Genomic DNA, 14,110 nt, shown 5'->3' with positions numbered 1-14,110 from the left:
TCCCCGGCACAACCCATCCACTCTCGCTGTGATGGAAATCACCCATTCGCATCGGCCCGGGCGCGAGGCACGTTCCCTAAGTGGCCCATCCGTCACCCTGTCAGTGGTGGCAGCACTTCGATAAAAGACATCTGCACGGGATTAACACTGCTCCCCGGCAGCGGAGCTGCAGCCGGGAACAGCTCTGAGCCGGGGCGAGAGGGCCGGGAGGTGTGCACAGGGCCACACTGTCTAGGGAGCTTCTTGGTCCCCAGGTCAGCGTGCGGCCAACGCAGCCTTGTCAGGAGTAACTGGGGAAGGGGACAAGTTTGGGGAAGCTCCGGTGTTGCCCGGAGAGCTGGATGCAGAGCCCCACTGCAGGCAGAGCTGTGCCAGGTTGCCACCAGCCACATCCAGACCCAGCCTGGACTGAGCCAAGCCCACCCACAACCATCCCTGTTCCTCTCCAGGACACCCACCCTGCAATATGGGGCCAATCCGTTCGGCTCATCCATGCCTCCAGCTCCCCCCATGGGATCCCCCGGCTCTGGGGGCAGCAGCCTGCTCTCAGCTGCTGCTGATGCACATGTCCCCATGGAGCTCTGCTGAAAATCCCAGGCTCGACACAAAGCCCAAGACAATCCCAAACTGCTCCACAGAAGCAAGAAGAGCCTGGAAAGGAGGCAGGAGCGCTGGGGACCGCACCCCACCACCATGAAGCCAGGCTGGGGTAGAGGCGTGCGGGGGGCTCTCCCCCAGGCATGAGCCCTGCAAGGCCTCTGCAAACAGCCCGCTGCGGCTGTTAGAGGGGGACAGGGAGAGGGGAAGATGCAATTTAACACCTCATTAGGTAACCACAAGGCATCGATCTGCCCTACCAGCCTGCACGTTGTCTAATTGCATATCTCCATTCTTACTAATTCTATCAGAAAAGCAGAGAGCAGGACTCGGGATTCTGATCCTATCTTTAGGAAATTTCAAACAGAGATGTAATTGCGCAGTGCTCTAAATCATGGTGCTTTATCCACTGTTAACAGTATTTTAAAGCCATGGTCATCAATAGCAGGCCTCGGGATCTGCTCTCAGCAGATGTCATTAATCTTATTTTGGCTGCAGTCACCTGCTGCCTCTGGGCTCAGATTTAGGCTCAGCAGTGAGGGACACGTCTGCCCAGCAGAGAGGGCTCCTGGGCTGGGACATGGGACACAGCACCCAGGGGCCGGTTCCAGGAACAGAGGGCAGAAACAGGAGCTCCTTAAGGCAGCTTCACCCCTTGCAAAAATGCCAGCAAACAGCAGCCTTAGATGGGAGACGGGCAGCTTGGCACCGGGGGCTATTCCCCTCCCAGGGCCCACGCAGCCCCCCAGCCCGGAGGAGGAATGCTCAGGGCCATGCAAGCGGCTGGGGGGGTGCTCCAGGCAGGGCAAATGGCCTTGCTCAGGAATAAACCACAATATTTACTACATCCGCAGAGGAAATGGATCTGGATGGCACAAGACCTAGATGAGCCCCTTGGTCTCTGCAGGCCTGGGGTCCGGAGCACTGGGGGAGCAGCTACAGCAGACCGGCAGGTCCCGGGGAGGTGATGCCCCAGCAGGGCATCACCCAGGACACAGGCAGCTGGGGCAGACAGGGGAGGACAACTCCCATCTCTGCAAACCCGCTCCGCAGAGACACACGGGTAGGTGGGAGCCACTGGCAGATTCAGCTGGGGGGGGGAATTTCAGCTGCTGAAAATCTTGCAAAGCTAGAGGAGGAACAGATGCCTGCAAGCTGCTGGGCAAGCCTTGCAAGCGGGAATGCTGCAGGAGAAAGGGAACCTCCTTTGTCAAATGCAAACCAGCAGGTAGGAGAAATCTGTGCGTGCAGGAGGGAGAAAGGACTTTGCATCACACTCTGCATCCTCGAAAGCCGGTCACCTGCCTCTGCCCACGCCTCCAGCAAGGAGGGGACTCCCCAGCATGGCCCCACTGCTGGGCAGGCTGCAGGGGGCTCTGTGCCCACCCTGAACATTTCGCTGCTGCTTCTGCATAACATGCAAAATCTGTGTGAAGAAAAGCACCTGTTTTAGAAAGCAGAGATTGGACTGGAGCATTCCTGGACTCAGGAGGTACCGAGTCTCACGAGCCCTGCCAGCATTATAGAGCATCTCGTGTTTGTGTGCTCAGTGCCTGTGGGCTCAGCTTTTATTTAAAGAGGAACCAGATACTATTTCCAACCTTCACTTACACCACGCTGGATGCCACAGTAGGGGCCCTTTCAGCAGCTCAGATCTGCTATGAAAACGGGTGTGCATCTCTGTCACGAGCGAGTCCATGCTGCGGACACGCGTCCTCCTGCTCTGCCAGGGCAGGGACCCATGCCCGGGGCTCACTTCCGCGGGAGGGGATGTCCATGCTGCAACTGTAGTCTCAGGACACTGCTCTCTGTTGCTCATCCCCTCCCACTGGCCTGGCAATGGCCACAGCAGAGGGGCCGAAAGCAGGGCGCGGGGCCAGGCTGATGCAAACTGGTGCTGCTGGAGCATCACTTGCCGTAGGCTGGGAGAGCAACCAGCTTGGAGCTGCTGAGCAGGGCACAGCCACAGCTGCTGCAGCCACAGGTTATTAGGGCATCCTGACCCCCGTACGCCACTGGGAGGACCCTGGTTGAACCCTGGAGCAGAGCGGCTCCCACTAATTAGTCACTAATTGCTTCAGAGAGGAAATGAGCAAAACCCAACCTGTGCGTGCCTGTAGCAGTGACCTGTGGGCCCCAGGACCTGGCCAGGCTGCACGTCACCGAGAAATGGTTGAGGGTTCATCTGTCAAAGCAAAGCTGGAGAACCAGCCCAGCCCATCTCCCTGCAGCCTCCCCAGCCCCTTCGTGCCCCCACGGGACTCCCAGGAGCTCCCAGCCTCTGGCAGCAGCCCAGCAAGGCTGAGCTGCACCGCAGTGAGTGGCGAACCCGGCTCATTTAATCTATTCAATTGGATTCAATTTCCAGCCACATGATTCAATTAGCCCTGGAGGGACAGCACAGGAGAGCAGAGGCTGCGGAGCATGCATGGCCCGGCCTGCACTCCAGCAGCCGCCGAGCTGGGAAGGGGGAGCTGCGTTTTTTCCGCAGCGGCTGCTCCCACAGGGGCCAGGACCCTACGCTTGTCCTGGCCTTCTGGGATGCACTGAGATGATGGAGGCTGCAGGGGAGCCCCGTTCTGGCAAGGAGAGGCAGGGGCTTATCTGTGTGCAAGCTGCTAGTCCTGAGTAATATGTGGGCAGCTGTAGGGCAGAAGCTGGGGGGAGCCCTGTCCTGAGCATCTCCCTTTGCAGTCAGTCACAACCCTGAGAGGTGACAGCCACTCTGGGTCAGATCTGAGGCCTGCACCCCTGAGCACCTGCCAAGGGTGGCCTAAAGATGCTTTAAAAAGACAACAGGAGCAAGGCAAGCATCCGGCGATGCTCCCCCAAGGGTGCTGCCTGTCCCATTTATTTGGGGTCACCCCTCTGCCTGATCAGTGTCCCCCTGAGCTCACCCACACCATGCTGCAGTGGGGAGAACCAGGGCTCTGACCAGCACGAAGGACTCCCAGCAGCCCCAGGGAAGGCCAGGTCCCATAGGCCTTGCATCAACCCTACTCCAGCCTCCTGGCCCAGACTTTCATTGATGATTTACTTTTGTGTCTGCCCTCCCGCTGAAAGCATCAGCAAAGGCATTAACTAGTTTCCACTAGGGGAAAAGCCCATCTTACCCTGGCCCCCTTGGATGTCTGCAGCTCCCAAAGCTGGGCTTTACCCCTTTCCTTTCAGGTTACTGCAACAGCTCATCTGCCAAAAAAACCCCATCACCTCCACGGGAACAAACCTTTGTCTAGTATGACCCTGCTCAGCGAAGCCAGGATGCGGCCCCTCCTCATCCCAACAAGTACCAAACAAGAAAACAGAGCCCAGAAAACAGAGATGAAAATAAATATCCATGAGGCATCCGTGCTGACACCGAGATGGAGAGCTGCTTGCGAGTGCCAAGAGCCAGCTGTAAATCTTACCACAGACTGCTGGCCGCACACCAGCCCCGACACACACAATGACAGCCATCTCCCTCTGCCCGCCGTGCGCCAGGCCAGGAGCTGGGAAGGACTCTGGCTCCACCTGCCCTCCTGGCCCTTGGCTCCATCCCAGGAGGGAAGCGTGGGGAGGCAGATGGTGCACACTGGGGCTGATCCCCTGTGCAAGTGCTGTCTAGGAGATAGCTCTCCCCGTGACAGCAGGCTTCTCCTCCTGACACACACCATGCAACAGCCTGGCAGGACCCCAGACCAGGGGAAGAGTGTGCAATTCTTGAGGCAGGGAGAGAAAAGCAGCCCAAGGGGCATCAGGACAGGCTCACATGGAGGGCAGCTCAAGCCTACAGAGATACAGCCCCCACGCCGCGTGGGTGGGATCACAGCAGGTAATGGCTGTGACAAGGAAGAGGACGAAGAGGACGAAGAGGCTTGCAAACCAACAGAGCAGGTGGGCAAAGGCACACCCTGCTCTCCGGCTGCTGTACATGAGGCTCAGGGGTCTGGTACTACCTGCTCCTGACACTCTCAAAGAGCAGCCAAATCACCACATGGAGCTGACACCACCCACCAGCCTCCCATCGGTACCCTGTGCCCAAGGCACAGTGCCTCCTCTGACAGCCCAGGCAGGGGAGTCTCAGCTCCTGAGGAGCTGCCTCTCTCTCAAGTCTGCATGAAAAATGGGACCTGTAAGAGCTAGGGAAGAAGAGACGATACCAAAAATCACAATGGCACTTACAAATCAATTTTTAATAACTCCCTCCAAAGTTTAGCTCAAACTCAATTTTTCTCCTCCAGAATTTGGTCATTATTTTGTAAAATATTTGTCTCCCTGCAGCAGCTGCCTAATTTAAAGGCAGCAATCTGATTTCTCCCCACACTCCCCAAGTCTCAAAAACAGCTCTTCCAATAATAGACTGGGTTATGAATTAGACATAACAAAATACACTCAACTGCTCAGATCAGATACAGTAAAGTTTGGGGCCATCAGCCACATCCTGAGGCTGAATGTTAGAGTTAAATGACTTTCTGCTCAGTTCAAGCTGGCCTTAAAACACAAGTAGTGGTACGGTGTTTAACGTAACAGGCAAATCTGCAGCAGAATCTGTGAGCAGGAGTTTGCTGACTCCAGCAGCAGAGAGAGCATCATACCGTGCACAGGTAGCTCTCTGCATCCCTCACGCTCAGCCTTGCTTGTGTTTTCCTTACTGGCAGCCTCAGGGGCACGCAAGAGGCGTAGGGCTGCTCACTACTGGCTGGTACCTGCAGCCTGGACCAAGGAGAAGGCACCACTGAGCAGCACCACAACTTCCCTCTGCACAGGTAGGAAGAGCCCAAGGGCAAGCGACTCCCCTGCTGCAGCCAGCATGCCACCAGTGACAGGGCCACCCCCGTAACTACCCCACTCTCCCCTCTGTGAAGGACAAACACTGCACCCCCTGGACACGCAGGGCTCTGCTCTTTATTGAGCTCTAGGTTTGTATGTACATCCACTTACAGTGCTTGGTTCTGCGACAGCGTGACAAGAGGACGCGTGTCACAGCCTTCCCCAGCTCGGCCTTGGATGAGGGCTGACCTCAGGAGCTGCTCCCAGTCACAGCCTGGGCTTCTCGGTTCATCCCAGCAAGGGAGCACCATGGGGGAGATAAGACCTTTGATAGCTGAGCCCAGGGTGAAAAGCTGAAAATCACGGAGGTGCCAAGGCAGAGGCAGACTCATCCCCAACTCTCTCACCTATCTGTCTAGTCTCAGTCCAAGTGAGATCAGAGAAAAGGAGGCATGTGGACAGCTGTGTGACTCAATGCTCTGACAGCAGCGATGCTGCGGCTGCACCTCAAGGAAGCAACTCCAGCCCCCTTTGGGAAGAAACTCCCCCCCTCAGAGGCGAGATGGTCTAGCAAGAGCTCCCCACACATGCAGACAAGTGCCATGCGCCAAACCATTTTTACCCATTTTTCACTGGAGAAATGGCCTCCTTCTACATGCCCTGGCCTGTTAGAGTGATTTTACAGAGCCTGCTTGCTCTCCCAAGCACTGTCCCTCTGACACGTACACATTTCCATACACTTGCATGGCAGGAAAGCAAGTAAGTGTCTGGCTTAGCTGATAAAAGCCAGAAAATTCCATGCTGAGGCAAAGTATCTTCAGTTGGGAGAAGCCGGTGCTCCCAAGGAAAATACACAGTCTTCATTGGGTGCTGTGACCAGTGGGTGGCCAAGGACACAGCTTTCAGTTTCCCATGCTTATGGCAGGTAATGATGAAACATTAACACAATTAACACACACTAGCATGAATAAGCCTTACCTAAAAATGGCTGAGAATGAACATGACATTCACATCACTCACACTAACCTACAAGGCTAAGAGCGGGACTAGGCACTTTTTTTTAAAAAACTATTTTCTAGAGAAAAAAAAAGTGGATCTGGGATGTAAATAATTTCTCTACTTCAGTCCACCGAGTCAGGCCAGAGATCCTAACATCACTGCTGGGAGCTGAAAATGCACGAGCAGGGAACAGGTGTTTATGCTGCATATTCCTGAGTTGGCAGCCTGACACAGCACTCGGAACAGGCTCCACCGGACCCGGGCACCTCTGAAACACTGGCTCTGGAGCAGAAAGGTCTGCCTGTGCCCCAGAGCATCATCCCAGAGCTCTTCCTTAGGAAGTTCTCAGTAGACTGTTGCTGCAAGTCGCTTGGTGAAGATGGGAGGGCAAGTGAGAAAGTGAAGTAACTACTTTTCCAGCTGCATTTTAATTGTGTGCTACACACAAGGGAAAAACCAGGGACCTCTCAGTTCATGAAGGTCACCAGGCACTTGCAAACATGTGCAAGGTGGACGTTCCTGTGAGGGAGAGGAGGATTGTCGCAATGCAGTCTCTGATGGGCAATAAGGGGAGTGGGGGAGGGAGTCAGCCTATCCTCTGCCCCATGAAAGTCCAATATCTAAAAATGTCCCTCAACCTTAGAACAGCAGAGATGAGCTGGTCTCCTGGAAGCAACAGTGACCCCAAGCAGAGCTGGTCTCCAGTTACGAAGTGCTCTGTTTGATGACCCATATTCTTGCATACTGGGTCAGACTGGACACTGTAAGCCAACAGCCTTGGAGGCAAAATTTCTCCTTCTCCAGTAATCCAATGGCTTGGTTCAAGTGACACCTTCTTACACCAGGAGCCAGCAGTGAGCAGGGCCTGCTCCTTGGGGAAACTGTTTTATACCCCAAAGCCATTCCCAATGCGATGGCAGTGGATTTGACCTACGTTGCGGGAGGGCAGGTTGATCCAGGCTGACAGAAAAGAACAGCCCTCACCTGGGATCAGAGAGCTTTCCCTGTAGAGCAGGCGAGTGATCTCAACCCAGAACTGTCTCGCACAGCTGGACTGGTTTTATTATTTTGGTTGTGAGCTCTCCCCAGCGCTGCTACAAAGGTTTCCAGTGCATCTTCCCTGAGGCTGCGGAGGGAATCTCCCATTGCTACGTCACAGGAATGGCTGCCCACCCCCATGGCACCTTACAAAATTGTTTCCTCCTCCTCCTCAACATGCCGATCACCTCTCCTCAGCCCCAGTCTTGTTGAAACACATGCCTTTGGGATCAAACACACAGCAGCAAGCCTCTCCCCTAGAAGAAATGCAGTCCCTTCTGCAGGTGGAAGGCAAGGGGCGACCGGTTGCAGATCTGTAGTGTCCCTGCCCAGACAGGTCCGTCTCTGGTCAGCCCTGCACAGCGGCTGCGTCCCTGCTTCAAGAGATCGTAGAGAATTCCTTCAGCAGCAGTTCCTGGCTCAGCGTGTTGAAAGCAAGGTTCTTCCTCACATTGATGCTGATGGACCGAACCTGATAGAGGCAAAACAAGATGTTTTAGCCAACAGACTCTTCCTGGCTCCCCGTGACCGCGGCGACTTTGACACTGCTGACCTCCAGGTTCAGCATGAAACTGTTTTGCATGCTGTTATAGCCCCAGAGAACTTGCTGCAGCCAGCTCTCACTGACACTCCAGCTTATCAAGAAATCCCTGAGGATTAGCTGCTTCCTGGAATAACAGGAATGTCTATAGTGACATCCCAGCAAGGAAAGTAAATTCCAAAAGAGACAGGGATGGGGGAGGATGCTCTATTTGGATGCATGAGCTATGATGTGTTTCCTGTTCTGGGGCAAAGTGATGGGGAAAGTGAGCACTTCCAGGTTGCAGCTGGAAGAGCATTTTCTACCAGTGCCCTCCGGAGTGCCAGCCAGCATTCTCCTGGATGAACGTAGTGCCATGGCCTCTGTCCTGCTCCAGAACCTGCAGAGCCAAAGATACGGAGTCAAGGAAAGGACAGAGGCCATGCTCCTGGGCTGTAAACACAAATTATCACCCAAGCTGGCAGAAAACCATGGGTTCAGAGCCAGCTGTGTGTACTCTGTGCTGAGTGCCTTACACCTGAAGCTGGCTCACTAGCTGCCTCTGAAGAAGAGAACATCTTGATGATACCCAGACTTCTGGTCACCTGCAGAGTCTGCGAAGAGCTGGGAAGTGCAGCAGCTTCCCTTCCCCCTTCATGCCTGCAGACTCACTGGCCAAACACGCAGGCCGCAGACTGGGCTCAGTCTCAGCTGCACTCGGCAACGAGAAAACAAAGTCAAACATCATCTGTGTCAGCGACTGTGCAGCAGTGACAGAAAGTAAAACTGACACAAGCTCATCCAAACAACAGGATTACAGTTCCCAGAGACTCAGAACCTGTGATATAAGGTTGTTGCTGACCTGGTTAGTGTTTTGTGTTTTTTAAAAGCACTGGGGAATGAATTATATAGAAGCAGAACGAGGAATCCAACACTGGGGGCTGGAAGAGCAAGTTAGCAGTGTTCATACTGCTGAGGGTCCCATTGCTGCCCTGGTGAGGAAAAAAAAGAGGGGAAGGGCAGAAAGCTCCCAAAAAGGCAGAATGTGTAAGAGTGGGAAGCAAATCAAAACATGGAAGGTTAACAGGGAAAGCTGTGAAGTGAACCCCAGTGAGCCCCACTGCACAGACCCTAACAACCCGAGCAAGCTAGCAAAGATGTCTACACTTAAAAGACAGAATATTTAAGTTTTATGGTGACTGCAGAAACTACAAACTCTCCTTCATCAGGATGCTTGGCAGAGACCCTATGCGTCTTCATTCCCTTGGAGCACCCCCTCACCTCTCTTCTCTGGGTGTCTTTTGACTTATTCCATACTGAAATAGTTTGGGATCATGTCTTGTAAGATAACCACAGGTTATAGCCTATGTTAAACGCCACTGCAAGTGGTCTCCAGAACACTAGTTTGCACTGGGCTGTCCCCCTGCCAGGAGACAGGAGCCCCACTGACAGGATTTGGTCTCAGTCCTAGCAAGCGCTCCCCACCTCAGCGATCCTGTCAGTTCTGACAGGAGGGAAACAACATGGCTTAACGGATGCAGCCCTCTGCCCTGGGGAATGTGAATGCCTGCAGAAAAGGGGCGGATGCTGTACGTAGTGTAAGCCAGCATCCTTATTCTGACTAGAAACATTTCTATGGGTCCCAGCAACAGAAAGACCAAGCAGAAATGAGCTCCTGGCCTCAGAACTGCTGCCAGGGGCCAGGCACCAGCAGGAGAAGATGCTCAACTTGTATACACGTCAAGGTCTCCAAAAAGGATGCACTAGCAGTCTCTACAAGCCCAGAAAGGGAGGCTGGAGTGGCACATGATGAGAACACAGGGCTTAGCAGAAATTGTAGCTATGGGGTAGAGCACAAGAAATTAAGCCTGGTTAGTTTGCAAAGAAAAGGTTTAGGAGGAATAGAGCAAACACTCTCCAATATGTAAAATGAGGTCAGAAAGAGAACAGTGAGTAATATTTCTCTGGCTCCCCAGGGATGGGGCAAGAAACACTCAGCTTAATTTAAGACAAAGAAGATTTACACTGGAAAAGAGGAGATACTTTTAAACCTATGGGTTGTGAAGCAGTGGTGTAGATCACCTGGGGCCAGTGTGGAGCTGTTTTCACTTAAAGACAGCTTCAGGTTTCAAGAGGAGCTTAGACACAAATTTTGGTCAAGAGCGGTCTAGATGGACTTAGATCTACTTTAACACAAGTTGGGGAGATGACACTGACGTTTCTACAGATCTCTGCCCAGCATTTCTTCTGCTGTGAGAAAGCAGGCAGCTCTGAGCCAACCAACTTAAAAGGTGAGAATAGCTCAAATTAGAGTTAAATCAAGTTATCTCCAGCACCAGGGCTCAGCACAGGGAGCCAGAGCTCATTTCCCTTTTGGGTTTGGAAGACCAGACAGTGACATGGGAAGGTGTCAGCCTGTAACAAGGATAAACTTCAGAAGCTTCCTGCAGTCTGGCTGAGCTGCTCCATCCACGAGGCTACACCCCAGGACTCCTCCTAGCTTGTGCTAGCCCAGGCCTGGCTGCCAGCCTGGAAGCTACCAGAACTCTCTAGAGTGGCTTATACAAGGGGCCAAAACCAGCCTCAGAAAGTAAGCTTAGAGCTTTAACATTCATTCTGCAAGGAAGCAGACCACATGTCCTCTCTCGCTTCTGTATGGAGCATGCTGGAGCACACTAGGGCCAGAAGAGCTTTTAAAATTGTTTTCTCCCTATTAGCAGCCTGGATCACATTTAACCCACAGATTTTGAAGAAATGGGAAATGCATGAAATGCTGACATCACCTGGAGAACAATAAGCAAATGAAAGAATGCATGAAGCAGTGGCATTAACCATGTGAGGAAAACATTATTCAGTTCTAGTTTTGTGTCATTATAGCTGGACGTGTGCAACACTGTACAGATACTCTTATTTCGCAGCAAGTCCCATCAATTAAACCTGTTTCCAATCAACAAGCAGCTCTTAAGAAATTTGTACAATGGGAGGAAGGTTTACACTGACTACTACATCTAATTAGAAGTCAAATTACTGTAATTTCCCCTGCAGAAATCAATCCCTAATCAGACTATTTTGAGACTCTGCTGAAACCTATCCAACTGCAAAGACAGTGAATGTTTTGGAAAGATGCTGAATCTCTTTCCACACGTTCCTCCAGCTGCAATGCAAGGGTCCAAAAGCTCACATCCAAACCATTCATTCTGTCAAAGCAGCACAGACCTCAAATGACATCCCTGAGGGTTCAAAGGAAAAGAAATAAAAAGTGTTAGAAAACTTCCTAACTTCCCTCCTTTAGCCCCTCAAAGGCAGCACAACAGGTCAGAAAACCCAGTTGATAAAACACTCCGCATATCACCTTCCACCACAATGTGGCTGCAGTATCGCAGGCCTCTGAAAGCTTCTTTGAAAAGGGAATGGGAGAAGAAAGCAGATTTTTCTTTGGGATTAGCAAGAAAGAGCAGCACTGAGGCAAAGCCAGAGAAGTGAAGCAGTACATTAGCAAAGCATGTCAAAGGAGTGAGAACAAGATTTCTAAGCATAAAGGAGCCAAGAGAATGGCTTGGGGAAGTTTCTGCTCACCCACTTAATGGGAGCACAGAGAGATGAAAAGGCAGCCAAAAAGGAAAATGGCTCCTGCATGTCATTCCCCACCAAGAAGGATTTGCTTTAATGCAATCACACAGATAGAGATAAGAAAACCAGGCACAATCTGGAAAGAATTATTTGCAAACAGATCCTATTCAGGAAGACCTGATGGGACCAGCATGAGTTTGGAAACCATACTGGAAACCTGTAGTTCACCACCAGCCCTGCTCCTTTGGCAGAGCCCACGAAGAAAATTGCAGCAACTTCACTCTGCCCTCTCCATGAAATCCTGCAAACCTCAGCAGTTAAACGCAATGCATTGGGTGGGGGGATATTATCCAACATCAGACCAGCAACAGAAGCCAAAGTAAAGACTCAGAAGCCTCGCAAAAAGGAAGCCAAGTACCTGGTTTGAAGAGGATATGGGGAGGACAGGGCAGACTAGAGCCTTTTTGATGAGTTGTTTGGACAATTAATAAAGCCATCAGTTACTGTGCACCTAAAGGAAAAAACAGTGTGGAGGATGGGAGGCCAGCTGGGTTTGCTGAAGACAAATCATAACATATCAGGTTGATTTCCCGCTGTGTTGAGGGAATGGCTTAATGGAATGCAGGGGATTTTCTGTAGCTGTGAGTAAAGAACATTTAATAGGGTCCCAATTCTCAGGGCATCTAGAGGAATGTGGATTAAACAGATTCACAACTGGGTCAAATCAGCACATTTAGACAGTAATTATTCAGGCTTTCATACGCTCTTGAGGAGAGGGTCCCAGGGGTACCTGGACAGGCAATTTTCAGAAGGGAGTTGAGGAGGGACTGGTTATGCTAAACAGATTCTTAAATGATACAAAATTGGGATTTGGGGGAGGGGGGGAAATTGGGCTAGGAAAAAAGTAATTTTAGCTGGAGTGTTTTGTAGCTGTGATGATCTTAGGACTGAGAATGTCATTTTAATCAATTGGCATGATCAGCCTGAGCTTCTGCCAGGCCAAGTGGGAATTGGGGCATGCAGGAAGCAGAGCAGTCACGTGGCCAAGAGTCTGGGGAAGGAGATGCTGGCCGAGGAGGGCAGGAGCCCTTGGGACAGAACAGATGACAGGAGAAACATGAATGCATCTTATTTCCAGGGTACAGTAAGAGGAGAAGCCCATGTCACAGGAAGGCTACGGCCAAATTTCTTTGCATATATTCCAGATATGGTATCAAACAACAGGCCAGAGAGACAACAACAGGCACAAAAGAGCACAGAAAAATGGCATGAAAGTGATTGCAAGTGTTTTTGCCCGTATCCTACCCAATGGCAGTGCTGAAATGACCGAAAAAACATTAAAAAGCATTCTGTAGAAGGAAGCAAAACCAATTCAGGCGTGCTTGCTCTGGAGCAGAGTAGACAGAGGGAGGCACAACACTCCCAAACTCATGCAGACTCGTGACAGAGTGGGCAGGCATCAATTACTCATCAGTCAGCACGGACAGAGCTGGGAGAGAGAATCAGCTCTCAAACTGGTGGAGAAAGCAGCCAGAGCTAGAGATCTCTCCCTTCACTGAAGCTGTAATGATTCAGAAGTGAGGAAAAACAGGCTCCCCTCAAATACCAGCCACTACAAAAACATTGCCTTCCTAGTGATGTGGCCATCGGACAAGAACATGTTGCATCAGGGCTCTCTGGAGGAGGGTGAGCAAGCTGGCTTGCTGAAGAATATAACTACCAACCTGAATTATTTGGACTCAGTTTTGTCTTTGCTGTATTATTTTTGTGGGGCTTCCTACCATTAGTCTTCTCCTCTGGCAGAAGGAGTAATGTCTAGGGAATGCCTTTGCTTTCTTTACGTGGAAACCCTATTTTGTGAGTGATGGAGGAAAGCAACGAGCAGGCACATGTTTCACCAGCATCACACATTCTGCTCAGTCCCAAACTTTGTGGTCCACTTAACAGCAGCAAAAAGGCTAAGTTGCTCTGTGTGATAAACCCAAGGTGGGAGCAGTCAGCTTCTCCACTGTGTAAATTTACCAGCACAAAGCACAGTGGACCCCAGAAGGGACAGAGACTGACAGACTGGTTCCTGGCCTGTGCAGTCTGGTGGTTCCTCCCCAGCCATGTATTGCAGGACAGGGAGCTCCAGGGAGCTTTCATATAAGTTGAGACATGCAGTGTCTATTCACATCCTCCCCATCTTTGGAGGCAGCCCAATGGAGTAACAGGGCTGTTCAGCTATACCCCAAATGCCACTGCTCAGGCCATAAGCAAAAGCTTTGGAAAAGGGTTGTTGATTCTGCAGAATCAAGGCAGCTTACCAGCTCTTTGAAGAAGGCAGCCTCTTTATGCTGCTCTGAGTAGCGCTCATACTGGTCCAGTCCGTCCTGCAGTTTCAGGGTCAGCGTGTCGTAGTTGGACCGTACCACTTCCAAAACCTGTCAGAGACAGCCAAATACAGCAGAGGAGTCAGCATCCACAGATGCCTCAGCATAGGAAGAGCAAGGCTGAGATAGATCACAGCTCTGGCACCTGTTTTTGCAACACACATGGCTTTAACAGCCAATATTTGGCTCATGACTAACAACACAGAGGTGGGCACTAAAGTCTTCCCAATGCCAGTAAGGAACGGCCCTCAAATTTACAGAATTT

The 14,110-nt window shown here is 51.6% G+C and overlaps 1 protein-coding gene across 1 annotated transcript in view; it reads right to left on the bottom strand.

The window, feature by feature from the left end:
- Nucleotides 1–7,385: 7,385 nt before the first annotated feature.
- The window catches only part of LOC104075679 (UPF0668 protein C10orf76 homolog), a gene marked incomplete at its 5' end in the record, with an annotated part of 86,477 nt that continues 79,752 nt past the window's right edge, over nt 7,386–14,110 (bottom strand). Inside the window, 2 exons of the mRNA XM_009576260.1 lie at nt 7,386–7,855; nt 13,780–13,896. Coding sequence (XP_009574555.1) covers nt 7,763–7,855; nt 13,780–13,896 — 210 coding nt within the window. The remainder of the gene's footprint in view (nt 7,856–13,779; nt 13,897–14,110) is intronic.

Source organism: Fulmarus glacialis, unplaced genomic scaffold (genome assembly GCF_000690835.1).
Source record: "Fulmarus glacialis isolate BGI_N327 unplaced genomic scaffold, ASM69083v1 scaffold24144, whole genome shotgun sequence".
Lineage (NCBI taxonomy): Eukaryota > Metazoa > Chordata > Aves > Procellariiformes > Procellariidae > Fulmarus > Fulmarus glacialis.
The sequence above is the reverse complement of the archived record's forward strand: the minus strand, read 5'-3'. Positions and strand labels throughout refer to the sequence as shown.